Source organism: Peromyscus leucopus, chromosome 6 (assembly GCF_004664715.2).
Source record: "Peromyscus leucopus breed LL Stock chromosome 6, UCI_PerLeu_2.1, whole genome shotgun sequence".
In the NCBI taxonomy this organism is placed as follows: Eukaryota; Metazoa; Chordata; class Mammalia; order Rodentia; family Cricetidae; genus Peromyscus; species Peromyscus leucopus.
In genome coordinates, this window is record NC_051068.1 from 110,885,451 (window position 1) to 110,911,295 (window position 25,845).

At 41.5% G+C, this 25,845-nt stretch overlaps 1 protein-coding gene across 2 annotated transcripts in view; it reads right to left on the reverse strand.

Moving 5' to 3' along the window:
* Nucleotides 1–4,626: 4,626 nt before the first annotated feature.
* Metap1 (methionyl aminopeptidase 1) overlaps nucleotides 4,627–25,845 on the reverse strand; it is a 37,070-nt gene continuing 15,851 nt past the window's right edge. For both annotated transcript variants that reach the window (XM_028862031.2, XM_028862030.2), the window contains exons 5-11: nucleotides 24,728–24,819; nucleotides 23,194–23,277; nucleotides 20,539–20,677; nucleotides 16,939–17,070; nucleotides 12,844–12,987; nucleotides 8,097–8,162; nucleotides 4,627–6,181 (exon numbers count right to left, since the gene is read on the reverse strand). In XM_028862031.2, coding sequence (XP_028717864.1) covers nucleotides 6,018–6,181; nucleotides 8,097–8,162; nucleotides 12,844–12,987; nucleotides 16,939–17,070; nucleotides 20,539–20,677; nucleotides 23,194–23,277; nucleotides 24,728–24,819 — 821 coding nt within the window. In that variant the 3' untranslated portion in view covers nucleotides 4,627–6,017. The remainder of the gene's footprint in view (nucleotides 6,182–8,096; nucleotides 8,163–12,843; nucleotides 12,988–16,938; nucleotides 17,071–20,538; nucleotides 20,678–23,193; nucleotides 23,278–24,727; nucleotides 24,820–25,845) is intronic.

Below are 25,845 nucleotides of genomic sequence, written 5' to 3' on the forward strand. Positions count from 1 at the left end.
GCTATTCTCCAGACAAAAGTATTTCATCTGAGATACTTCTCCTACATCCAAGGACAGACTGCAGATAGATAAGCATTAGCTCATCTCACCTACAGGTAACAGAAAATAACCACTAACAATTAAATCATTAACTCCTTACCTTCACCCTGGTTTATTAACTCAAGACCCTAATTTAAGAGATTTACTGCTTACAATTCTGGGATGGTGTTTTGGCCATCTGCTAGTTACTGAGATAAGGTAAATATTCCCACCAACCCAACGAGACAATGGACAAAGTCAGGCGGATGATAGGTGCCAAGCCTCATTTCTTGCGTGAATTAAGCTTTTGCACTCCCTCTTTTATCTCAGCCCAGGTGCTGTACCAAGTTCTAAAGATTCCCCCTTAGCAATTAACTCAGAGCGAAAGTGCTTTTACTAACCAAATACTACACATTGTGACGCAGGTTGCCTAGCAACTGAGTAAACTTCCCCTGCCCTACCAGAAAGCCACACAGCCAGAGAATTACTGATTGTATGTGTATATAAACTGGAAACCAGAGATTTGGGGGAGAACAAAGATGGAAAGAACTAAGAACAGTGAGAAAACAGAAGGGACAGAGAGGAGCTTAGTATGGAAACACAAAAGAAGCTGTGTAGATAGAATTGACCTAGAAGAAAAAAGTGAATGGGCTATAGAGCTCGGTATGCTTAGATTCTTTGGATATCCGTCAAGTTAATTTCTTCATCACTAGTAGTGTCTACTCTGGACCCTGGGAGAAATCTGCACCGGCAGGTGCTGGTGGGGAATTTGTTAACCCATCTTTTATTTTTTTAAGCTATACAGAGGGATTTCTCTTCACAGAAGTTTCAGTAGATGGCAATTACCAGATCCTCAACTGGTCAACATGCAGAGAATAACTGGATTGCTCAACCCTAAATGAGAAGTGTCTATCACACCCCTCTCCATAGCTCAGATCTTTTTTTTTTTTTTAAAGATTTATTTATTTATTATGTATACAGGAGAGGGTGCTAGATCTTATTACAGATGGTTGTGAGCCACCATGTGGGTGCTGGGAATTGAACTCAGGACCTCTGGAAGAGCAGAGCAGTCAGCGCTCTTAACCTGAGCCATCTCTCCAGCCCCCCCAATTTTTTTTATTTTTTTTTTTGGGGGGGGGTTTCAAGACAGGGTTTCTCTGTGTAGCTCTGCGCCTTTTCCTGGAACTCACTTGGTAGCCCAGGCTGGCCTCGAACTCACAGAGATCCGCCTGCCTCTGCCTCCCGAGTGCTGGGATTAAAGGCGTGTGCCACCACCTCCGGAAGCTCAGATCTTTGTGGAAGAGGGGGTAGAAAGACTGTAAGAGCCATGGGTGGTAGGTGATTTCAAGCAAACTTTTCCAGATACAACCTAGAAGCTGCACATAGGAACTCGTAGTTTGTGACAACGCACACAAGAACTGCATGTGATCAAGTAAGAGTCCCAGCATGAAGACAGGAGAGAGCACAAAATGAGGAGCTCTTAGGGAGCAACCCCTGGGGTCACATTCTAGGGCAGGCCTCCACTCTGAGCAGCTGGGCAACACAAATTGGACTCGAAAACACAAAGTTGGGTGATCTGGGAGGAGGTGGGAGAGGGAAGGGATATGATCCAAAATACATTGTATCAAATTCTCAATAAAAAATTTATTTAAGTACAAATCTAGCCTGGCAGTGGTGGCATGTGCCTTTAATCCTAGCAGAGGAAGGCAGATCTCTGTGAGTCAGAGCAAGTTCCAGGACAGCCAAGGAAGGCTATATACACAAAGCCTGTCTCCAACCTGCCCTGACCCTTTCAACAAAAGAATCTATGAGCTGATAGTAACATTCAAGTTGGAGTTGAGGGGCTTGCTAAGGGAGGAGCAGTGGACTTGCAACTAATAAATGTAGAGGGATGATACATTTGAGAAGTGCTTCTTTGTAATATGTCAGCATAAATAGAATACTAGATTTGGGAAATCAAACTTGCAGGGCAAATACAAGGAAATGCTGGATTTAGGAAAGAATATCAATGAATGCTAAAATCAGTGTGTGAACATGATATCCATATTGCCTCAAGTAGCTCCCAATCTACTTGTTTAAAAAATTCACAAGGATGGGAACAGACACGAAGTGATCAAGCACACTGGAATCCTATGACAACTCATAGACCATAATGAATGCAATGTGATGTCTATGAAGTCTGTCAAAATATTTCTCCTCAGCATATTCTCATGAGAATTAGACTTTTATATGCAACTGACACAATTTTTCTAGTGTTAATTTCCTAAAACCCTAAAAGGGCAGGGGAGTTCTTCTAGAACAAAGACAAGCACTGCTCCATAACAGACAGGGTGAGGTGCACAGAAGAACCTTGGGGGAAACTGAGTCTGTATATACATTTATTATGCAACAATGTTAAAACTTCATTGGTATAACAATTACATTATGATCATGTAGAAGCCTTTCCTGGGGTGTGGGTACTTACTGAGAAACTGCAAAGCCTTGTGTGCTGGTTAAGCACTCTATCAATGAGCTATACTCCTGGAACAAACATCCTTAAAGAAATATGGGTTGAAGTAGTAACAGGCCAAGTATATATAATACCCTTTTCTTGTGTACAAAGCCCTGGGTTCAATCCCAGGACCAAGTATATAACGTAGACAGACATATGAAGCAAAAGTGGCAAAATCTCTACAGTTGGATATAGGTAACAAATATTTCACTCCACTATACTTTGAACTTTCCTATAAAATTTTCAAAACAACAGATTTTATTTTCTGTAAGGTGTGGTGTGTAGTACACACCTACACTGAGACTAAAGAAAATAGGAATCCCTCTCTACCACTCTGCTTTGTTCCTTTGAGGCGGCATCTCACTGAGCCTGGAGGCCCTGGTTTTCAGGTATGCTGGTAGTCAGCAAACCCCAGCAATCCCTTACTACTGGGACTACAGGCATGTGTGGGGACACACCTGGCTTTGACGTGGTGCTGGGATCACAACTCTGGTGCTCACAACTGTGCATCAAGCCAGCACACTTTAACTACTAAGCCATCTCTCTAGTCCAAGAATAACCATTTTAAAGACATAGCTCATTTACATACACCATGGGTGTTTATCTACTTTTGTGGAGTATTGTGCTGTCCATTTCAACCAAACCAGAAGTGATTTAGAAGACAGTAAGAACAATAGCAAATCCCCAGCCTTCTTGTCTATAATTTAAAACACATGGGAGACAAGCATTATTCATGCTGGCGAAGGAGTTCTAAACTGCTGCTTATCCACAAAAAAGTACAAAACAAAGATAAGGAATGTGATCATTTATTTTCATTAATAACTAGATTTGGAGTCACCTAGAAGACACACTTACGGGAGTGTCTGGAGTGCTTCCATAGAGTTTTAACTGAGGAGAGAAGACCCATGCTGAATGTAAATGGCAACATCATATGAGCTAAGGTACTGGACTAAACACAAAGAGGAAAAGGAAGAAGCAAGCCAAGCACCAGCATAATCTCATCTGCTTCCTGAGGACACAAGCTTGATACTCTACCAGGACGCCATTCTGCTATGAGATGGTCTTTCTGTATGCTGTGAATATATGCTGCTACCACTGGTTAATAAAGAAGCTGCTTTTACCTATGGCAAGACAGGAGGCAGCCAGGTGGGAAATCCAAGAGAGATACAGGGAAAAGAAAGGTGGAGTCAGAGGAGATGCTGCAAGCTGCCGCCTGAGAAGCAAGATGTAATGGAACTCAAGTAAAGCCATGAGACACAGGGCGATACACAGATAATAGAAATGAGTTAAGTTAAAATGAGTGAGCTAGTTAGTAATAAGCCTGGGCCATAGACCAAACAGTTTATAATAAATATAAGCCTCTGTGTGTTTATTTGGGACTGAATGGCTACAGGACACAGGAAAACACCATTCTTCCAAGATACACCATGTCCCTTTAACCTATAAGCCCAAATAAATCTTCTCCTAGGTTGCTTTTGTTGAGTGTTGTCAGCAACGAAAAAAGCACTAGTACCAAGGGCAGACATGTTTTCTTTTCTGGATTATAACCACGGAAGTACAAGACAGGATAAAAAAGAACGACCATCTTACAAGTTAACCTGCGGATGTTGCAGCAAAGTAGAAGAGCACTTGCTTACTATATACAAGGCCACCAGTTCAATCCCAGTACTGACCAAAATTACCTAGTGGTTGTATGATGATGAAAGTGGATGCTTTGTAAACTAAATCAATCATTTTTAATTGGAGATATATAACTAGACTAGAGTCAACATTGTTTTGTTTTAAATCAAACCAAGGAAAGCATTCCTACCAGCATGTCTGATCTCACAAAACTATCCCAGATTTTGTTCTGAAGCTTTATTTTCTACTTGTATAGATTGAACACCATCCCCACTTTACCAACTCTGTAAGAATACAAACTGTTCCTCTAAATATGCCATACTCTTGGCCTTAAAAGCTCTCACAATATAGCTACACCTCAAACAACATGCAATTATGGAACAATATTATACCTGAAAAGGTGTGTGCTCCAATGGTCATGAGTTCAGTTTAGATTATGAATTAGCCTCATTCCCATCAATTCCCTCTGAAATCCCAACAAATGCAACTACAGTAAGTGGGATAATCATTCAAACTTTTAATCTCCCCTTTACATATTATATTAACATTCATATTACAAGGCATTCCATTCACAAATATTACAGTTTAATAAAAACTTTAAACATACACACACACATACACACACACACACACCCGGAAGTCTATACCAGATTCAATCACTTTACTAAATCATTAAAGTCATGAAAGCATTATCATTCTCTTAAAGCAATAAGGTCTGAGGCACTCTGGAAAAGATGATGTCTTAAAGTATGTGTCACTGGTATCAAATCATATACAACAAAGTCATGAGATACCCAGTAATCAAGGATACTCTCATGACAACTTTGTGATCTGGTGTGTCTCCACTGCATACACCTGTATCTGGACAACCGAAGAGCACAGATTCTGGGGACCAGGGTCATTTCTGATGAGGCTCTCAACTACACGGGGGAGGTACATTTGCAATACAGGAGAGCAGCACTGAGCGCTTAGCCCTCTCTCACTGCTGTTTACTGAACAGCAAACTCTCACCTGCACAGGCCTGGAGACAGTGGAATTCTTTCTCCCATCATCTGCCACAGGACAACTGCCACTCTTCCGAGTTCTTCAGAGGTATACCTTACAACAGAAGGGTTCTGAAGAAAAGGGGTTTCTGACCTCACACTCTGGCTAGACAGAGGTCTGAAATAGCAGAGGACTGTGAAATGACTGCAGCTGCCAGCCATCACCTGCAGCACAGCTATTTCTACCGTACCAGACCTCACGAAGTCTGACCACCTTTCATTCACTGCAGGAGTCTTCCCGGCACACAGACAAGGGTAAATAATTAGCATGAGGGTGAGAGGAGGCCAATTCCCAACAGGAATCAATCACTAACAAATTATGGATCCATTTATGATAGCAGATATCCTGTCAAAGCAGAATCAACCCAACCAAAGGTCATAGTGTTCGTAATTACGTATATGGAATTTAAAATGTATGCATATATATTTCCATATATATCAATATATAATAAAAAATCTGGAGCAACGTGTTGCTAGAGTTTCAAGATTTCTCATCTTCACCATTCTGGACAAAAGCTGGCCCTGGGCGGCTGGTCTGTGGCAGTGACAAAGCAATGAGAAGCAGACTTAGGGTCAAAATGCTCAAGGAACAAAGAAGAAAACACAGTACAGAGAACGGAGGGGGTGAGGCCAGGGGTGAAGGAAGTAAGCAATGTTTCCTTTATTCTTCTCAGCTTTTTCAGACCCCAAAGAAAGCTTTTGAGGACACACACCAAATGCCGTAGTCCTTTCTTATCCACAGTCAAAACAAAATGAGTGATTTTTTAAAAGCTCCTCATTTCTGTACTTTCAGTAAAATGCACAGTACAAGATGGTGTTCAGACATTTAGGCATCTTGAGAGAAATTAAAACTGGGACATGAAATGAGGTCGAGAGCTATCAAGTCTTCGGGTGAGAATTTCACAGCCAGCGTCCGTGACCAGCAGAGTGTGCTCAAACTGAGCGGATCGCTTTCCGTCCCTCGTCACTGCAGTCCAACCATCTGGCCAGGTTTCATCCTGCCATCCACCTTAAACAAGCAAAAATAGTTACTTAAATTTGTCATTCACATTTCTAAACAGTCTCTAGGTAAGTATGTATCAAGAAAGGAAACAGCCCAGCGGTGGCGCAGGCCTTTAATGCCAGCACTCAGGAGGCAGAGGCAGGTGAGTCTCCGTGAGTTCAAGGACAGCCTAGTCTACAGAGTGAGTTCCAGAACAGCCAGGTATGTTACACAGAAAAACCCTGTCTCAAAAAAAAAATTTTTTTTTTAAAAAGAGTTAATAGGCACTCTCAAGACCCTCTTAATGCTTTAAATGCTTTTTTAGGTAAAGCCTTTCCACTTTCATTCCCATCTGCAGCACTAATGAACCATGTCTAGTTGTCCTCGTATGTGTAGCAATTTGACAATTTCTCTATTCCTCATTATCAAATCAAGGTGGCATTTCCAAAATAAAGGCATCAGACTTCAATTCGGCAAACACATGGAAACTACTCCCCACCCCCAAAGAACTGAGCAGAAACTTAAGCTGTCAACTTTCCAGATTAATGGACTGAACTCCCCCAGTGCACAAAGTGAACACGAGTTCCTGCACTGTTACGGCATGTCACTCCTGATGTAACTGTAAATAGATGGTGACAGATTATAATATGAAATCCTTATAACCAGAGAAAGAGGGGTAAAAAAAATAGGATTCTGTGGAGGTTTTTGTTTTGTTTTTCTGGTTTTTTAAGACATGGTTTCTCTGTGTAGCCCTGGTTGCCCTGGATCTCGCTCTGTAGACCAGGTTGGCCTGGAACTCAGAGAACCGCCTGCCTCTGCCTCCAGAGTGCTGGGATTAAAGGCCTGTGCCACCATCATCCAGCCCGAGAAGTAGGTTTTTTGAGGGCTAAGGAAAGTAGAGGGCTGAGGAGATGGCCCAGTTGACAAAGCACCTGCCTTAAAAGCATGAGGCCTGGGTGTGATACCCAGCACCTGTGCAGAACGCTAAGCTCTGGGGAGTTTGACACAGACGACAGCTCCCCTGGGGCTCCTGGCAGCCAGCCTAAGCTAATTGGCAAGCCCATGTCCCAGTGGGAGACTTACTTCAAAAACAAAGTGGATGGCCCCAGAGAAACAGAACGTGAGAGGTCGACCTCTGGTCACTGAAGTACACTGAGTATTCACACCTGGAAGATCTGGAAACTAGCCAGCAGCACTGACCTGCTGCACTGCTTAACCCAGTGAGCTGGCAGAAGTACTTCCCAGTTACAATCTGAGAAATGCTCCCAACAAAGAACCCACCGTGCAGCAGACGATCACAGGAAATGGCCACCAGAGACCAGCGTCTGTGAGGTGCTTCCTTGTGATGCTGCATGAAACCACAAGGTGTGACTGTTGACTGAAGGACTAGATGGCTCATCAGTTTGGCAAATTTTGCCACATAAGCAGCTACGTGTCCTGGGCAAGTTACTCTTCAAGGATCTGTTTACTCTTCTGATGCCTTCTTCATTAGCTGGAATTAACTTGTATAACAACTCATCCTTTGACTAAGATCGTGATGAATAGGGACCACAGGCAGGTACTTTACATTTACTGACAGCAGAAGATTTATCATGTAGACAGTATCTTCTTAGAAATCCTTAGATGGTCAATTTTCTACACACTACCAATCAAGATGTAACAGAGAACAAAGCAAAAGAAAGCAAGCAGAACCAGCTACTAATTGATGGGTAACAAAAATAAAAATTCAACAAATGTTACAAGGTCTGGTGCATCAGCAGATAAGGGTGCTTGCCACCAGCCGGACAACCTAAATTTGGTTCCCAGACCACACATGGTAGAGAACCAATCCCCACTCATTGTCTGCCCTCTACATACTATGTGTGCACTTGCAAAAACTAAAGACATAAAAATTTAAAAGAAAAAGAAGTTACAAATAGAGTATAGGAACACTCACACTCACCTTCACAAATCATTGGCTCAATTGTAAACACGTGGCCCGACTTCATCACTCCAACTGCCTTATTTTCTGAAATTAAAAGAAAGTCTCAAAAGACACCAAAACTCAACAGCATTGAACTGAACAGCTTGCAGGAACATGGGACTGACATTTCCTGCAGTTCTCTTCATTACTCTCCCAATTCCTCACAGTCTGTCATTCAGCACAGAGTCCATCACAAGCAACCACCTGTCTGCAGGAAGATTTTATTCCAGACTTATGCTATCTAAGATAAAATACAAGAAGTGTCCACAGGCTAGGCTTCAGATTCAATCACCATTGAGGAAAAGCAGTCTTTATGTTAATACAGACTAGAAAAGGCAATCACTGCTGGGTGTGATGGAGCATACTGTAATTCCCAGAACTCCGCAAGTGTGTGAGGGATGTGTTTGTTGGTTGTCAAACAGAATGCCATTACCCATCACCCATCCACTTTCGGAAGTTTGAGTGACATTTGGGTCACATATCAGAAGCCTCTCACTTCTTTGAGGAAGGGGAGTATGTTTATATATAATGGAACACACACTATAGAAACAAATACACAACTTTCAGAAAGGTTTGTAAGGAATCTTTTACCTCACTCTCAAATGGAAATAAAACTGCATAGTAGACAATTTGTTTAAGTGATGAGGAGACATTTCTTTCTATCTGAAAACAAATTGCATTTCACACTCTAAATATTTGGCCTGTGGTCAAGTTCACAAATAATATTTTTCAGGACCACCATGAGACATGATTAAGGATACCCAGCTGCTTCGTCTCCAAGGAACAGTCTTTTCAGAAGATCCTGACTAATATGGAGCACAGGTTTAAATTTTAAAATTTAAAGCATAAAAGGTGATAAATTTATCAGCTAAATGAACATGGCATTTGCTCAGGCTGGCCACCAGAGGGCAAATACGTCAGCTGCTCCAAGGTTCTCTTTCCTGTCAAAGGCATCCATGTAGCTGAAGTTTTCCTGGTCCTGCCTGGCCCACGGTCAAGACAAATCTCTCTCACCCTCCAGTCCCTCTCACCCTCCAGTCCCTCAGTCAAGTGAACACACAGAGATTTATATTACTGCCAGCCGCCGCCATGAGAAGTAGATGTTAAGATACCGGTAAGCCACAAGCTATGTGGCAACTTATAGATTAATAGAAATAGGTTATTTTAAGATATAAGAACTAGAGAGCAAGAAGCCTGCCATGGCCATACAGTTTGTAAGTAATATAAGCTTCTGAGTGATTATTTTATAAGTGGACTGAGGGACTGTGGGGCTTGGCGGGACCTGCAGAGAAACCTCCAGCTACACACACATCCATCTCAGCAGGATGGCTGTTGTATCTACTCCAGCTGGGTGGACAAGGTGTGATGGAGCCTTATCTACACACTTCCATTCCAGCCCCCTCCTGGTGTACAGCCAGCCATACTGCTCCCCTCTACCTTAGGCTTCCCAAAGTACCCTCACTGCAAATCCTGTTTTTAAACTCATGTGAACCCTTGGAAGAATAAATCAACTAAGAACTATAAGAATTAAGTGTTTCATTTCTAATTTCATGGACTTTCTCTCGAAGTGGCCTGATTTACAGGGAGTAAGAGAAAATGCTAAGAGTTCTTGGGTGGTGTCACAGAGAATAAAAGGGATGCAGGACCGAGAGCTGTGCTGTCTGATGCGGCCACGGCAATAGGTGGGTTTGTAATGTAAAACTAAAACAAAAAGACTGAAAAGTTAAAACTAAAACAGTAGGTATTATGTATCTCAATAACTTTTATACTAATTAAATGTTGGGAGATATAAAGTATAATGGATTCAAAGGGTAAAGAATTAAATCCCACTGATTACTTTTTAATACAACTACTAGAAGTGTGTAAACACTCTGCAGCTCAGATCACTTGCTACTAGACGGAGCTAACAGAAAATCTACCTCCAGTCCTGTTTCTGCCTCTCATCCATTGTTCACTAAGAACTGTAACTTCTACTATTCATGTCACAGAAGGTTTTCGTTTCTCTAACAACTCACTCAACAAACACAGGTTGCTGGGTGGTGGTGGTGGTGGTGGTGGTGGTGGTGGTGGTGGTGGTGGTGGTGCACACCTTTAACCCCAGCACTCGGGAGGCAGAGCCAGGCGGATCTCAGTGAGTTCGAGGCCAGCCTGGTCTACAGAGTAAGATCCAGGACAGGCAACAAAACTACACAGAGAAACCCTGTCACAAAAAAACAAACAACAACAAAAATCAACAAACACAGGTTATCTGAGGAGTTAGTTAGTTGCCCTACTCCCAGGTAAATTTTAAAAATTTGAGCCGGGTGTAGAGGCACATATCTTTAATCCCAGCATTTGGAGGCAGTGGCAGGCAGATCTCTGAAGGCAGCCTGGTCTACATAGTGAGTTCTAGAACAGCCAGTGATACACAGTTGAGACCCTGTCTCCAAAAAATAAAATAAAACAAAGTAAGAATCTGTGCCTACTCTGTGTGCTTGGTGTGCTGGGTGATTGCAGAGGCCAGAAGAGGGCATCAAATTCCATGAACCTGGAATTATGGAGTTAATCAGCTGCCATGTAGGTGCTAGGAATCCAATCTGGGTCCTCTGAAAAAGTAGCCAGTGCTCTTAATCATGTTTTTATTTATTTGTTTGCTTTTATTTTTTATTTATTTATTTATTGTTTGTTTGTTTGTTTATTGTTTATTTATTGGAGACAAGGTTTCTCTGTGTAGCTTTGCACCTTTCCTGGATCTCGCTTTATAGACTAGGCTGGCCTCGAACTCAGAGATCTGCCTGGCTCTGCCTCCCCAGTGGTGGGATTAAAGGCGTGCACCACCACCACCTGGCCATGTTTTCTTTTTTATATTTAAGTAAATGCTTTAATATGAAACTTAGGGACTCTGGTATATCACCACTAATGACTCACACACCTCTCCTCCCACAAATACCACTGTCTTCAGCCTCCCCAGTCTAGACTTGTACTGGCTTATTGCCTCTGCACCTGGAAAGAATTCACTCCCTCTCTGCAGTCTCTTACACACCTGGCCCTGGTGATGACAACAGCATGTAAGTTTTGTGAATGGATGGACACTCAGGTTACGTCAGGGTTTAACATACACCAATAGAGTTGCTATATGTTTTCTAATGATAGTGTCTTGTCTTCTTTCTTTCTCTTCCTTTCTCCTAACATCACAGCTCACAGAATGAGGTGGTCTGCTAGTGAGTGCTCACCGATACCCTGCATGCTGTACCACAGCACCACTCCAGCTTCCCCTGCCAGGGGCTTCACGCTCATTTACTTCCTCTTCACAGGCACACACCTAGGACATAGCAGCCCACAGCATCACTGCCCACGAGACCAGTTATCTTGAACAGCTTTCGGCACAATATAACCGAGACACTAGTGTCCATTCCGTCTCCCCAAACTACCAGCTCTATGGCACTCATTTATGCACGTGTCTGTGTCCATTCGTTTCCTTTCTGACTCTGTGGCGGCATCACACTTGTGACCACATTCGGCCCCACTACCCTCTCCCACCTCCTCCCACTCCACCCTCTTCCTTCTCCCCAACCAGTTCCCCCCACCCCACACACCCCCACCCCGCTACCCTTGTTTCTTTTCCTTTCCTCCTCAGAGCCATGTGAGCAGTCACAGTGGCTGTATGTTCACCATTTCAACTGCTATGTTCTATCTAGATAACAGTGCTCGCCCAAAACTATTTCTAAAGATTCTAACACGAGCACTCAGAATCTGCCATCTTCTCTTCCTCAGACAGCTGTTCCCAGCCTTCAAAAGAAACCTCTAGCCAAGCTTAGCCTGGGTCTCAACTTGGAATATCTATTCAGGTCTCCTCCACCTGCAATGCTTTCCCATCTCATCCACTAGACAGAAATCTCTGGCATGCTTTAGTTACTCTCCAGGACCCAGTGACCAAGTGCTTCAGTCCTTACTGTAAGAGTACTAAATACAGGTAAAAAGACTGAATCCAGAGTCAGCAGAACCCAAAGGTCAGCTCTGGCATTGTTCACTAAACTGTGTAATTCTGAGCAAACCAACGGTGAGCACATAATCTGCTTTTAAAAGTAGGGCTGGAAAAGGCTGAGGATATATAGCTCAGTGGTAGCACTTGCCTAGCAGGCACAAGATCCTGGGTTCGATCCAATACTGGAATAATAATAAAGATGAGAAATGATTTAGAGATGTGACAATCAAATGAGATACTGCATATAACCATCACTATCATTCTAAAACATCAGGTCACTTTTTATGTATGAATGTCAGGCAGAACTCTAAGTGTTTCCAGGTATCAACTCAATCCTAACAACTCCTGAATATCATCAATCCCTACTACTGTAGGGTGAGAAAAATCAACACAAAGACATTACTGAGTGTTTACATGAAAGTTCAGAAAGAGAGGAAGAAATGTGTCTAAGTGCATACAGTCATGTGCATTAGATTCCTTCTGTTGCTCACTTTCACTTCTAACACTAAATAACAGATGCACTCCTGCTAATAGTTAGTCTTCTAGAGAAAAGATCTCTGAAACACAATGCCTTAGTCCACAAACCTCCTACAGACTACCATGTGAGACAGACTTTAACTTGACTTATGTTTGAACAAGTAAAACTGGGAGGGAAAGGCTACTCATAGCTAATACTTCAGTGAATACAAATCAGGAGGCCCTGACTTACACTTGAGTATTTGTTCATAAGTAGAAATAACCAGGTATTTGGACAGTACTCACTGGCATAATGTGGTACATTAGGGGCTGTATGGAAAAGTTTGTGGATTCCATGCCCACAATAGCTCCGAACAACTGAAAATCCATTTGCTTGGGCGTGTCTCTGAATGATGTTTCCCAGCTCTCTGTATCGCACACCAGGCTTCACTGAAAGAGAAGAAAACCCATGAGGAAGAGTAGCACTTAGGTGAGCAGTTGGTTTCCGTGTAGCAAGCACTTTGTACACACATGCCTTGATGCCTGAGCACGTGGGAGGAAATGAAGGCACAGGAAAATGCAGAGAGCCAGAAAAAGACAGAGCTGACTCCAAAACAGGAACAACTTCCTTAACGCAAAAACAGGGAGAAGACCATGCAGAATACCCAGGGGTCAAAAAAAGCACCTTCTATTTCCTCTAAGAACAATCACTAAACAAGATAATGGAAAACACATTTTTTCATCCTCTTTCCCTAAGGGTATCAGGGTTCTCTAGAGAAACAGAACTTATAGAATGAAAAAAAATACATTTTTTGAAATATGAAAAATTAATATGTATTATATTAAATAATATACATTGAAATTATATATATATATGGGAGGGACTTATTAGAACAGTTAACAAGTTATGTCCAGCTAGTCCAACAATAACTGTCTACCAACAAAAGGTCCAAGAACCCACTAGCTGTTCAGTCCATGAGGTTGGATGTCTGAGCTGGTCTTCAGTATACACCAGAATCCCAAAGTAGGAGGCTCTAACGCCAGTGAAGGAGTGGACTTGCCAGGGAGAGCGAGAACAAGTAAGTAACTCTCTTCCATGTTTACACTGGCTACCAGCAGAGGTGTGGCCCAGATTAAAGATGGATCTTCCCACCTCAAAGATCTGGATTAGATGTGGGTCTTCCTACTTCAAACGATTGATTTAAGAAAAAAATCCCTCACTGGTGTGCTCAGCCATTTGGGTTTTAGCTAACTCCAGATGTAGTCAGGTTGACAGCCACCACACTAAGGGACGAATGTCTTGTTCCACTCCATTCCAGAGCAGAAGACAGGAGAGAGTGAAGTAGTAAGATGACTCAGCCAGTGAAAGTGTTTGCCACCAATCCTGAGACTGGGTTCGATCCCCAGGAACCACATGGTAGGAGAGTACTGAGCCTAGCATATACACATGCACACAATAAATACCAAACAACTGCAAAGCGTTTAAAGAGAGAGAGTGAGGTACAATAGGAGAAAAAGAAATGTCCAGAGGGCAACTTTCCCAGGTTTCAGTCCAATCATTTACCCGGATTCTTCGTTCCCATACTGGTTCTGAGACTGCACAGCTGCCTTTGCAAAAAGCCCAGGGTCTGGAAAGGTGTTCCGCAAGCTATTCTTACTAGTCTGCTTTGTATTTGAGTTTCAGCACTGGTCCCATGAAATCAAGGACTTATTGTCACTGCTATTAGAGTTGTGCGGCACTCAGACCCCAGAACTCCGGACTCTCGGAGAACCCAGCATGTGTCTATGGGTCCTCTGATGCCCCCAGTCTCTTCTTCAGCTCACTAAGTACCTCATCCAGAGGTTTCAGTGAAACTTCCCCTAAAGGATAACTAGCCAGCCAGAGGGACATTTTCATCAACATCTGAGTTTTGAGAAACCACCACAGTAACTTTCCCAGTCATCTTTTTTCAGTCCCATCAAGAGCTTATCAGTCTTGGGGACATAGCAGGCATACAACAAAATTTCAAGCCACAGTGCACAATACATCATGGAAGAAGTCCTCATTCAACAATAATGGCAGAGGAATCAAGATGGATTCTTCCCCAAATATCCAACTGGGGACAACCTTGATCCCAAGGGTCTTATCTGGAGTCATTTTTGGTCACACAGGGAAAAGGGTTGGTATATTATCCAGTAGATAGGCACCAAAAATACAATTAAACATCTTAAAGTATTACTAGACTCAAAGTGCCATTAATAGATACACCCAAGATTTCTACTCTAGAAATTTTAATAATCTTTCAAGCTTTCTATGCTCTACACTGGGGAGGACAGTTGGTTTTTAACTGTTGCAAACATTGCTGGATTTTTCTTTAAAATATGGCAACATTTCCTCCATTTGTGTGCTAAGATCTTGCTTATCTTCTCTATAGCATTCCAGCTTGTGCCGCCAGGGCAAGCAGTAACATCACGTTTTCACAGGTGGTGTAACCACCTCCAGAGTCAACACCTCTGTTCTTCCTGACTACCGCTATGCTGGTCAGTCTCCGGTCACTTGCCAAGGTCTAGCCATGTATCACTGTACAGCACTCCATGTGCCTGGTCATATCAGTCATGTCACAGAGGCAATCGAAAGAAACACTACACAAATTATTTGGGTAAAAACGTTAAAAATAATTGAAAATTGGAGCTCTCACAAATGAGAACACCGAAGTTCTGATCTTACTGCAACACCACCTCAATTTTGAAGTATTTTTATTTCACAGTAACTAAACGTAGGGTGAGGGGAACTTTCCACACTAATAACTTATCATTTCCATTTTAACCCATGCAGCCTTTATGTAAATCAGTAAAAGCTTTTCTTGTATCTCAAACAGTACACTGAAACAGTAAAAATGGGTCAATGTTATTAGACCTAACCATGCATTCTTTAAGAATTCCACTCTGGCCTGGCAATGGTGGCCCACATCTCTAATACTAGCGCTCACAAGGCAGAGACAGGTGGATCTCTATGAGTTTGAAGCCAGCCTGGTTCAAACTACATAAGCAAGTACAAAGCAAGTTCCAGGACAGCCAGGGCTACACAGAAAAACCCTGTCTCAAAAAGCCAAACCAAAATAAAAAGAAAATTCTCTCTGTTTAGTACTCCGCTGATGACAAGTCAGGGTTTTGGTGGGAATCGTGTAGTAAGAAAGATAACACAATGGATGTAAAAATTCAAATGTTGTGGAACTTTCTGGAAAATTGCTCCCAACCTATCCTTTTATTAGTAGTCTCAAACACAAGCCCTTCCTGCCCTGCCATTCCCATAAACAAGATAAAAAGGCATGAACAAGTCATTTGTATGAACAAAGACAGCCTGAAAAAAATCCTAGAGAAATGCACTTATATGCAATAATGTAATAGAGGAAACCACCAATGTCCATAACAGCTATGAAACCCTAATACTAAGAAACTAAAACAATGAGATAAGAAAAATAATACCAATAATGAACCAAGGGCTGGTGACCCAACTCAGGGGTTAAGGGCTTGCCTAGCATGCACAGACAGGCATTAATTCCCACTGCAGGGCACTTACTCCCCACTGCAGAAGAGCACTTGCTGATGAGCCCCATGACCTGAGTTCCACTCCCAGAATCCAACAGTAGCAAACCAACACCCAGAAGTTGTCCTCTGACCCCCACAAGCACGCAATGGTTTATGTGCCTATGTGCACACATACATAAACGTGATTTTCAAAATCACTCTAAAGAAGGTACATCTATATATGCAGGCACAAAACTAATCTGGAAGAATCTTCTAAGATATTAGTTGAAGTCGGGCGGTGGTGGCGCACACATGCCTTTAACCCTAGCCCTTGAGAGGCAGAGGCAGTCAGATCTCTATGAGTTCAAGGCCAGCCTGGTCTACAGAGCATATATGAGTTCCAGGACAGGCTCCAAAGCTACACAGAGAAACCCTGTCTTGAAAAAAAAAAAGATATTAGTTGAAAAAATAGCAAATTAGAATGTTTCTATGATTCTAACCTAATTAAGCACATACACTAACTATATATGCCTCCAAATACCAAGAATACTAGAAGAAGCAAAGGGGGGGGGGATCATAAAGGAGGCTCCAACCTCATCCCCCCAAATCCCTATCCTTGTTTTAATTTCCTAGGAGAACACAGTGCAAGTGAAAACAACCAAAAAGCCAAATAAAAATAAAAATGCAGGGCTGGGCAGTAGTGGTGCACGCCTTTAATCCCAGCACTCAGGAGGTAGAGGCAGGGGGATCTCTGAGTTGAAGGCCAGCCTGGTCTAGAGCTATTCAGCACAGCTAAGGCTGTTACACAGTGAAACCCTGTCTCGAAGGGGGGGGGGGGGAGACACGGGACACTGGTGGTACGTGATGAGGGTGGGTGCACCAGCTGAGGCTGACCTGCATCGATGGCTTGCATCAGGCACTCATACGTTGTCTGAACAAGTTTCCGTGCTCCTTCATCCACATCTCCAACAAAAAAGGTCTCATTTAGATCCCCGTGATAACCATTTCGATAAAGAGTGATGTCCACTGGAAGAAAACAAAAAGGCAGATATGAAGCCCATATTTGTTTACATTTTAAAGTCAAGCATAACAGCTTCATGTAACCAAATGAAGACGATACTGTCTGTATTCGCTAATTCACCAGTGAGCACAGTGCTGTCTGTCTAAGGGAAAACCCTAAGGGCAATCAGCTCAACTGAACTCGCTGTAGAGAACAATATGGCCGTGCAGCACCAGACAGACGCCGGCTTTTATGCTAGTGATGAGATCTTTGTGACAGAAGAACTATGACACAGAAGACAGCCGTGTAAGACAAATAACCAGGTTAGCAACACTGAACCGCCAACTTCACTAAGTTCCGAAATTAAACATGAAACATTTCCACTTGTCTTTAGCTTGCTCTTCCTGGGACACAAGAGCAAAGCTTATCTAGTTCTAGGTTTTGTGGTGGTATTGTGTTCCCCAAAATATTGTGTACTCTAATAAATTTATCTGGGGTCAGAGAACAGACAGCCACTAGATACAAAGGCTAGAAAATGGTGGCACTCACACCTTTAATCCTAACATTCCAGAGATAGAAATCCCTCTGGATCTCTGTGAGTTCAAGGCTACATTGGAAATAGCCAAGCAAGGTGACACACGCCTTTAATCCCAGAAAGCCAGCCTTTAATCCCAGGGAGTGGTGGTAGCAAAAAGATATATAAGGCATGAGGACCAGAAACTAGAAGATTTTGGCTGGTTAAGCATTCAGGCTTTTGAGCAGTAATTCAGCTGAGACCCATTCCGGATGAGGACCCAGAGGCCTCCAGTCTGAGGAGACAAGACCAGCTGAGGATCCGGCGAGGTGAGATAGCTGTGGCTTGTTCTGTCTCTCTGACCTTCCAGTATTCACCCCAATAACTCGCCTCGGGTTTGATTTTATTAATAAGTACTTTTAAGATTCCTGCTACAAGGTTTCTTTAAAAATTCCACTGGTCTTTCATCCATCTGTAAGTGTTCATCCGTCTTCATCCCAGACTTAGATTACCACTGTGTCCCTACAATAACTACAGAACTGTCTGGAGAATACACTAAACGAGTATCTTTACACTACAGGAAAATTTCGGGCACCAGCAACACTGCAGAGTAGACAATTCATTCCTGAAAGTCGCCATATGCTGTGCACTTAACAAAAAGAACAAGGTTTAACCAGGTGTGGTGGTGCATGCCTTTAATCTCACATTGGGGAGGCAGAGTCAGGAAGAGCTCTTTGAGTTCAAGGCCAGCAATAGCTACATAGTGAGGCCCTGTTACAAATAACAACAATAATTAAATATTACATGAAAATCAGGGCTGAACTCAGAACTTATGAAATGTTCATAAACAATCTTAAGCAAGTCAGTAACAACTACAATAAAGGCAGTATTATATTTAATCTCTTCTATCTGTAGTCTCTAATTTGGATTTTTGCTTCTTTGAATACTAGAAAAACTAATTTCATTAGTAATAAAACTGCCAGGTAGGGGCCTGGAGAGATGGCTTGATGGTTCAAGTGTTTTCTGAGCACTAATGAGGAGTTGAGTTTCTATCCCCAGCATCCATGTAAATAAAGTCCAATGTGGAAAACAGGCCTGTGACCCCAGCCTTGAGAGAGCAGACACAGGAGGATCCTAGGGGTGCACTGGCCAGCTAGTCTAGTTAAAATGGTAAGCTCCAGGTTAAGTGAGAGTGCCCTCAAAACCAAAGTGTAGAGCAACAGAGGAAAACACCCTAAGTTAAACTCTGGTGTCCATACAAGTATGCACAGGAGCAGACAGACAGACAGACAGACACACACACACATATACAAGAACACACTCACACAAGCACAAGCTTTACATTATGTACGTTTTAACATGTAAGTTGAAACATACATACACACACACACACACACACACACACACACACACACACACACACACAAACTACATCTAGAAAGGCCTACCATTTTTAATTCAGAACTTAGCATATGAATATAATGTGTTGTGATCAAATCCACCCCCATCCCTTCCACTCTTCATTCCCAATTTTATCTGTTGGTTTTGAACACACCGAATCCCCTTAGTGCTACCTCTATATACGTGGATGTAGCACCACCTCCTGGAGCATGGGTAGCATCCCTGACTCTCCCTCCCTCAGAAGCCACTGTTGCTCCTCAGCTAAGGGCAGGACTTCATGAGCCCTCCCCACTCCACCCAATGCTAGAATCTTGGGTGGTGTAACCTCGTAAATTCTTGTGTGTTCAGTCACAGGTACTCTGAATTCATGTATGCAGCCGTCACGTCCATCAAATGCTGCTTCACTGCCGATGTCTACAGCCTGACTCTTCAGGATCTTTCTGCCCCCTCTTCTAAATTGGTCCCTGAGCCTTGGCAGGGTGTGGGGTAAGGGGATGGGGGTGTGATACAGATGTTCCACTTAGAGCTAAGTACTTAAATCTCATCTATTTCTCTGCATGCTGGATAGTTATGAGTCTCCTTATGAATTGCCATGTACTACAAAAAGAAGGTTCTCTGATGAGAGTTGAGAGCTGTACTGATCTGTGGGTGTAAAGATAAGAACCTAGGGTACTGTTTAATACCGTGTCCTTTAGCAGAATGGTAGTATCACACTCTCCCCTGAAGCCTATGGACTTAGCCAATCAGGGCTTTTGGGCCCCGTTAACAGTACCAGGCATGGGTTGCTTAAATCAGAAAGTGGCTGGCTATCCCCACAACATCCATGTTATTATTGCACCAGGGCCATCTCTTGCCAAGCCTTACTGTAGCTCACAGGGCTCACAGCTGGGTAAGACTGTTGATTCTTTTCTCTAGAGGAGCTATCTTCACTGATACTTCCAATCCCAAAGGGAAATGTTATTGTAGCTCAATAACATTAGAGTACAAGAGTCCAAAGCCACTCCATTTTAAAATGGCACTTCTGCAGGAGTTTTTCCCTTTTCTTAAGGTCTTTATAAATTACAACTAAGGGTTTCCCTGAAAACCTACCCTGATCTCTTCATAACCATTAGTAAATTTTGGTAAAAGAAAAAATTATATAATAGGCCCAATATTACTTCTGCATTGACATCTTTTGCCTACTTACCAATCACATGTGAAACAGGCTGTGAAGAAATACAGGTTGGATAAAACACATCATACTAAATGTATGCTGAAAGCAACACACACACACAATCACTAAAAATGGGTTTCCTGCCAAGTGTGGTGGCAGGAAATCCAACAGCACTGGGAGGCAGAGACAGGTAGAATTTTGTGAGTTCAAAGCCAGGCTGGTCTACATAGTGAGTTCCAGGACCAATGGGGCTCTGTAAAGAGACCCTGTCTCAAAACAAACAAATAAACACATAAAGTGGTGTTCCTTCAATTTTGAGTAACACTGAGTTTTAAATAGGGAAAAATCAAGAAAACAGAAACCACCTATTAGACACCCAAAACTTGTTTCTTTACTCAGTGACAAATGTCACACATTACTTCTTACCATTAACAATATCACCTTCTTGCAAAGGCCGTCTGTCTGGAATCCCATGGCAGATGACTTCATTCACTGAGGTACAACAAGACTTTGGGAAATTATAATAATTCAAAGGAGAAGGATAGCAATTTCTTGCAATGCATGCCTACAGGAAATTAAAATACAGAGAAAATCATTTGGAATGTATAAAAGGAAAAAAAATCTGTACATGATTAGAACATAAAATCGGAAAATTTTTTATGACAGATGCTACTATTAAGAACTGATACTTTACTTGAAAATAGTGATGGAGGTATATGTACGTGCATGTATATGTGCATGAATGTGTACTAGCAAACACACACACAAACAAATACCATGTTATTGCCACCCAGGCTTTTCTTAGAACTCATAGGCCAAGAAACTGGTACTACAGACATATGATGACACCATGCCAGGCCAGTAGATGTTATCTTGTCCAGTATCTAGTATGCTATATGCTAATTAAATACACTGCATGCCAACCAGTTTACTGGTCTTCAGGTAAAGGAGAATCAAATTCACATAATACAAATAAGTGTCATCATATCAAGATTCTACTCTGACTTAACTACTACTTGTGAAACATATCTTCAGTAAAAAGAGTGCATATTAATAAGCAGTTTCAATAATACCCTCTTATATTAAGGCCAACTCCATCCCTATAACAAGAAAATGAATACATGTATAATTAAGAATCGGTAAATCACTTCTGCTATTCTGTGGAGTTAGAAAACAGCTGTGTGAATCTTACACCATGGTAGTCACAGAGTGCTGTAGGCTCCACATTGCCAAGTGGTTCCAGTCTAGTAAATCTCTAATGGCTGCACAAGATACTGTTTGTGAAATAGTCCATAATTTTATGAGATTCCACAACTTCTAGAACTGTGCAAGAAACTGAAGTTCCCTGAGGTAGAGAATACTCTCCACAGCAAACAGCTACATCTTCCAGTGTTTCCCCTATGTGGGTATACTTCTGCAGTTATCATTCCACATGACTTTGGCACGCTAACACCTTTCTCCTCAGTTCCTACAAAATGCGAGCGACCATAGCACCACCTCCTTACCTACTTCCAGAGGATGCTGGTGACTGCAAATGAGTAAATATGAAGGTCCTTACTGTAAAGAGCACCTGCCCAGAGGAAGTACTCAAATTGCCTACCCATGATACACTAATATAGACAATACCCCAGATCAAAATTCATGTGAGTCTAAATAAAAAAAATTCACAAGGCTGGTAGATCTGGGATTCACCTGCCTGACAACCTGAGTTTCATCCTTGTGACCCATTTGATAGGAAAGAGTTGACTTTCACAAGTTTTTCTGACCTACACACACACAAACACACACACCACCCCAGACAAACCAAACAATAAATTCCAAACTGTCAAATAACCTCCAACAATGTTTTTTAAACATTTTTATAAACTCCAGACATATAGTCCAATTCTTTCAGGAAGGCTGTCACCATTTACAACACCATCATCACTGTAAGAGCACAGAGTGTCGGTTTCATCCTCACCTCAAGAGTAATGGATGGATACAGAAATCTTTAGAATCTACTGTCCATGTGTTTGAACTACTTAACACTTTTCTGTGGACAACTTAGACATATGAAGTATAACTAGTCTACATCTAATACACTCTAACAAGCAATCTTTATTTAAAAAAAAAAGTATCACCATGTCATATTTTATCTGATCTGTTTATTGCCTTGTTAATGAGGATTTTTTTAAGATATGTGGTTTCAATAAGAACAGAGTGGAACTCTGGTAGGAGGAAACTGGATTAGGGATGGTCTTGTTAGAGAAAGTGTGTCACTGGGGGTCTCTCTCCTCTCCCCTCTCTCCTAACCTCTCCCTCTATCTCCCTCCCACTCCCACCTCCTGCATGCTGCCATGCTCCCTGCCATGATGGTAATGGACTGTAATGTAAACAAGGTCAGATGAAATGCTTTCTTTGTAAGAGCTACTGTGATCATGCCATCTCTTCACAGCAACACTGACTAAGGCAGGATCTTCCTATCTGATCTGTTTATTGCCTTTTTGCTGTGTGTATGAAAGGAAAATTGATTTCTAGTCTAGTTTCTGTGGTTTGTTTTGTATTTCAGAACACCTGGCATATGCAGTGGTATGTTTTATTGGAAGTACTGGTTAATCAATTTATAAAAGCTGATAAAAGGCTGAGGTTTCAGAATAACATGTCTCAAGTGCCCTTGGATTTCAGCATCACAAATACAGTCACACCTAGGCATCTGAAACTCAAGTCTTTTGTACAATGCAGGGTCTGCACACATTCTATCCACGTCTCCCCATACTTTAAACCACTCCATGACCCTATTACACTATAAATACTCCCTATGTAGATAACAGGAGCAGGGAATAAAAGAGCACAAACATGTCTGCACAAAAAGTTATTTTTTCCCAAACATTTTCAGTTGCTGCTAGCCGAATGCCTGGATGCCCAAGACCTTTAAGTAGAATATACTTACCAGTGTAATAGCTACAGAATGCTTCCCATATTCGAAACAATGCAGAAATAAGTTTTCAAATTTGCTTAATAAAGTCATTTTGGACATTATAAAAATGAAGTTAAAAATTTTAATAATTGAAACTTCTGAAATAAGAAAAGTAAAGCTCTTACTAAGTGTACAGCATGATCAATTTCTTCAGTAGTTACACCTGCTTTAATCATCCCAGCAGCAATATCCAAGACTTCTCGAGCAAGCTGAAAAATAAGTATATTCAAGAAGTAATAAAGCAGAACCTATACTCTGCACTATTTTTGATTTCATGAAAAAATCAGCCAAATAATATCATTTGATATCATTTTGTATATAATATTTAAATGTCAGAAACCTATAAAAGTATGTAAAAATAAATTTATATAGAAGTTGGGATAGAGAGATTTACTAATAACTTTTTTTTTTTGGTTTTGGTTTTGGTTTTTCTAGACAAGGTTTCTCTGTGTAACAGCCTAGGCAGTCCTGGAACTCACTTTATGAACCAGGTTGGCCTTGAACTTGGAGATCCGCCTACCTTTGCCTGTGAGTGCTGGGATTAAAGGTGCGCACCACCACCATCTGACACTAATTAGTAAACTTAATGAAGAATTATATCCTAAGATAGATAAACAATCAACTGACAATGTTACATTTCTAAAATGGAGCATGAAAGGAAATAAGAAAGATGAATGAATTTCCTTTAAAAAATCATAGTAAGTAAAAGACATAATACAAAATTCTCCAGATAAAAAAAAATAGCATCAAATCACTTTTAAAATGCTGCACAAAAGCCTTAAATGAACATCTAAATGAACACAATCAATTATTTTTCTTTAGAAAAATTTAAATATGTGATTTCATCTAATTAATCCCATCCATATTCCAAACAGGATTTTCACAAGACTTTAGTCTAATTCTGTATGAGCCTTTGGACTTAGTCCTGTGCTATAACATTTGTAAACTTAGAATGACTAAGTACCATAAAAACTTCACTTTTGCTGGGCGGTGGTGGCGCACGCCTTTAATCCCAGCACTGGGGGAGGGGGGGAAGGCAGGCAGATCTCTGTGAGTTCGAGGCCAGCTTGAGCTACAGAGTGAGTTCTAGGAAGGCGCAAAGCTACACAGAGAAACCCTGTATGTGGGGGGGAGGGGGGAGGACTTCGCTCTTTAAAAATAATCCTGCAAAAACAAAAAAACAAAAATAAAGTTGAGTGTGGTGGCCAAGCCTTTAATCCCAGCAGTCAGGAGGCAGAGACAGGTAAATCTCTGTGAGTGCAAGGCCAATCTGGACCACAGAGTGAATTCCAGGACAGCCAGGGCTACACAGAGACCCTCTCTCTCAAAAAAAAAAAAAAAAAGGAGGAGGAGGAGGATACTGTAAACTATTATGCAAAGTCATGCTCATCTTTCAGTCTTTGCAATTCAGTAAATATGTTTATGCAAATAAACAATACAAGGTTGATGAAAGAAAATGGTGACTACAGATGAATCACTCTTAGTTTTATTCTAAAATAGATTATTTAAATATAAAAAATGTTTTGAAAATGGGTACAGGAAAGGGGTGGCTAGTAGCAGTTTACAAAGTAACATACTTACAGCTTTATAAACCACAAATCACTGACTTCCTATCTGTACTATTAACCCTATTCTACCCATGAGGAAAAAATAACTTACCCTACACACAAGTCGCATCCCTTCTATATCTTCAGTTGAGAGTAATTTAATTTGAGAAGTACCTTTAAGAGCCTGTTCAGATTCAGACATTCCTGGAATGGAAAATGAGTGAGTAAAACCACAACAAAGAGAAAGACAGAACTCAGCACATTATACCCTGATGACTCAGTAACAGGTGATTCTCCTTATGTACCATACGATACTATTTCACATTGAGAGGTCCAAGTTAGGTTATTGCTTTAATATTTTTAACACAAAAAGGAAATAAAAGAAACTGGAAGAAAAACTTTCTAAAAACTTAATAGGAAGCAGTCACTGCTCACAGTTCTCACTGCATGCCAGGCAGCGTACTCACAGCGCACTAACTGATGCACTTAACAAGTACAGCACAGCATACAAACTCTTCATGACCATATCCCGAAGCATCTCCACACCAGCAACTTCATCATCAACTACCTTACTGTTACTACTCAAACTACAGTTTATGACCTTTGCTTGGGTTGGTTAGTTTGTTTTAGAGTTTCATGTACAGGTATTCTGCCTGCACGCATTGTGGCCTTGGAGGCTAGAAGAGGTCATCTGGTCCCCTAGAATTGAAGTTCTAAGAGGATGGGAGCCATCAGGAGACGGCTGGGAATTGAACCTGGATCCTCTGGAGGAGCAGCCAGTGTTTTTAACTGCTGAGCCATCTCTGCAGATTGGTTTATGATTTTTAGTAGGCTTTAACTAACATTTGAAAAATAAAAAAGGAGTAGAACGTACCAGATTCTTTATTAGAAAGTCCCAGGTAAATACGGCTGTGAAATACCTGATTATTATTTTTATGCACACAGATCATGTCATAAAACCCATTTTATCACTCAAGGTCATAAAATAAATCAAATAAAAGTTTGGGAAAATAATCTTAATTAACAAAATTAGTCTAATTCAAGTTTTACATATACTTAAGAGAAAGAGTCAATATAGCAATTTCAAAATCTTAAGGGGGAAATGCAACAAATTATCAATGAATCCTGTTTTCATTCTCTGAAATGGAAAATGTCCAAATAAATTTTTTGCAATTGCTATGTGTGTGCTGGTATGTGGGTCAGAGGAGTAAGGGATGCCCTGGCACAGGA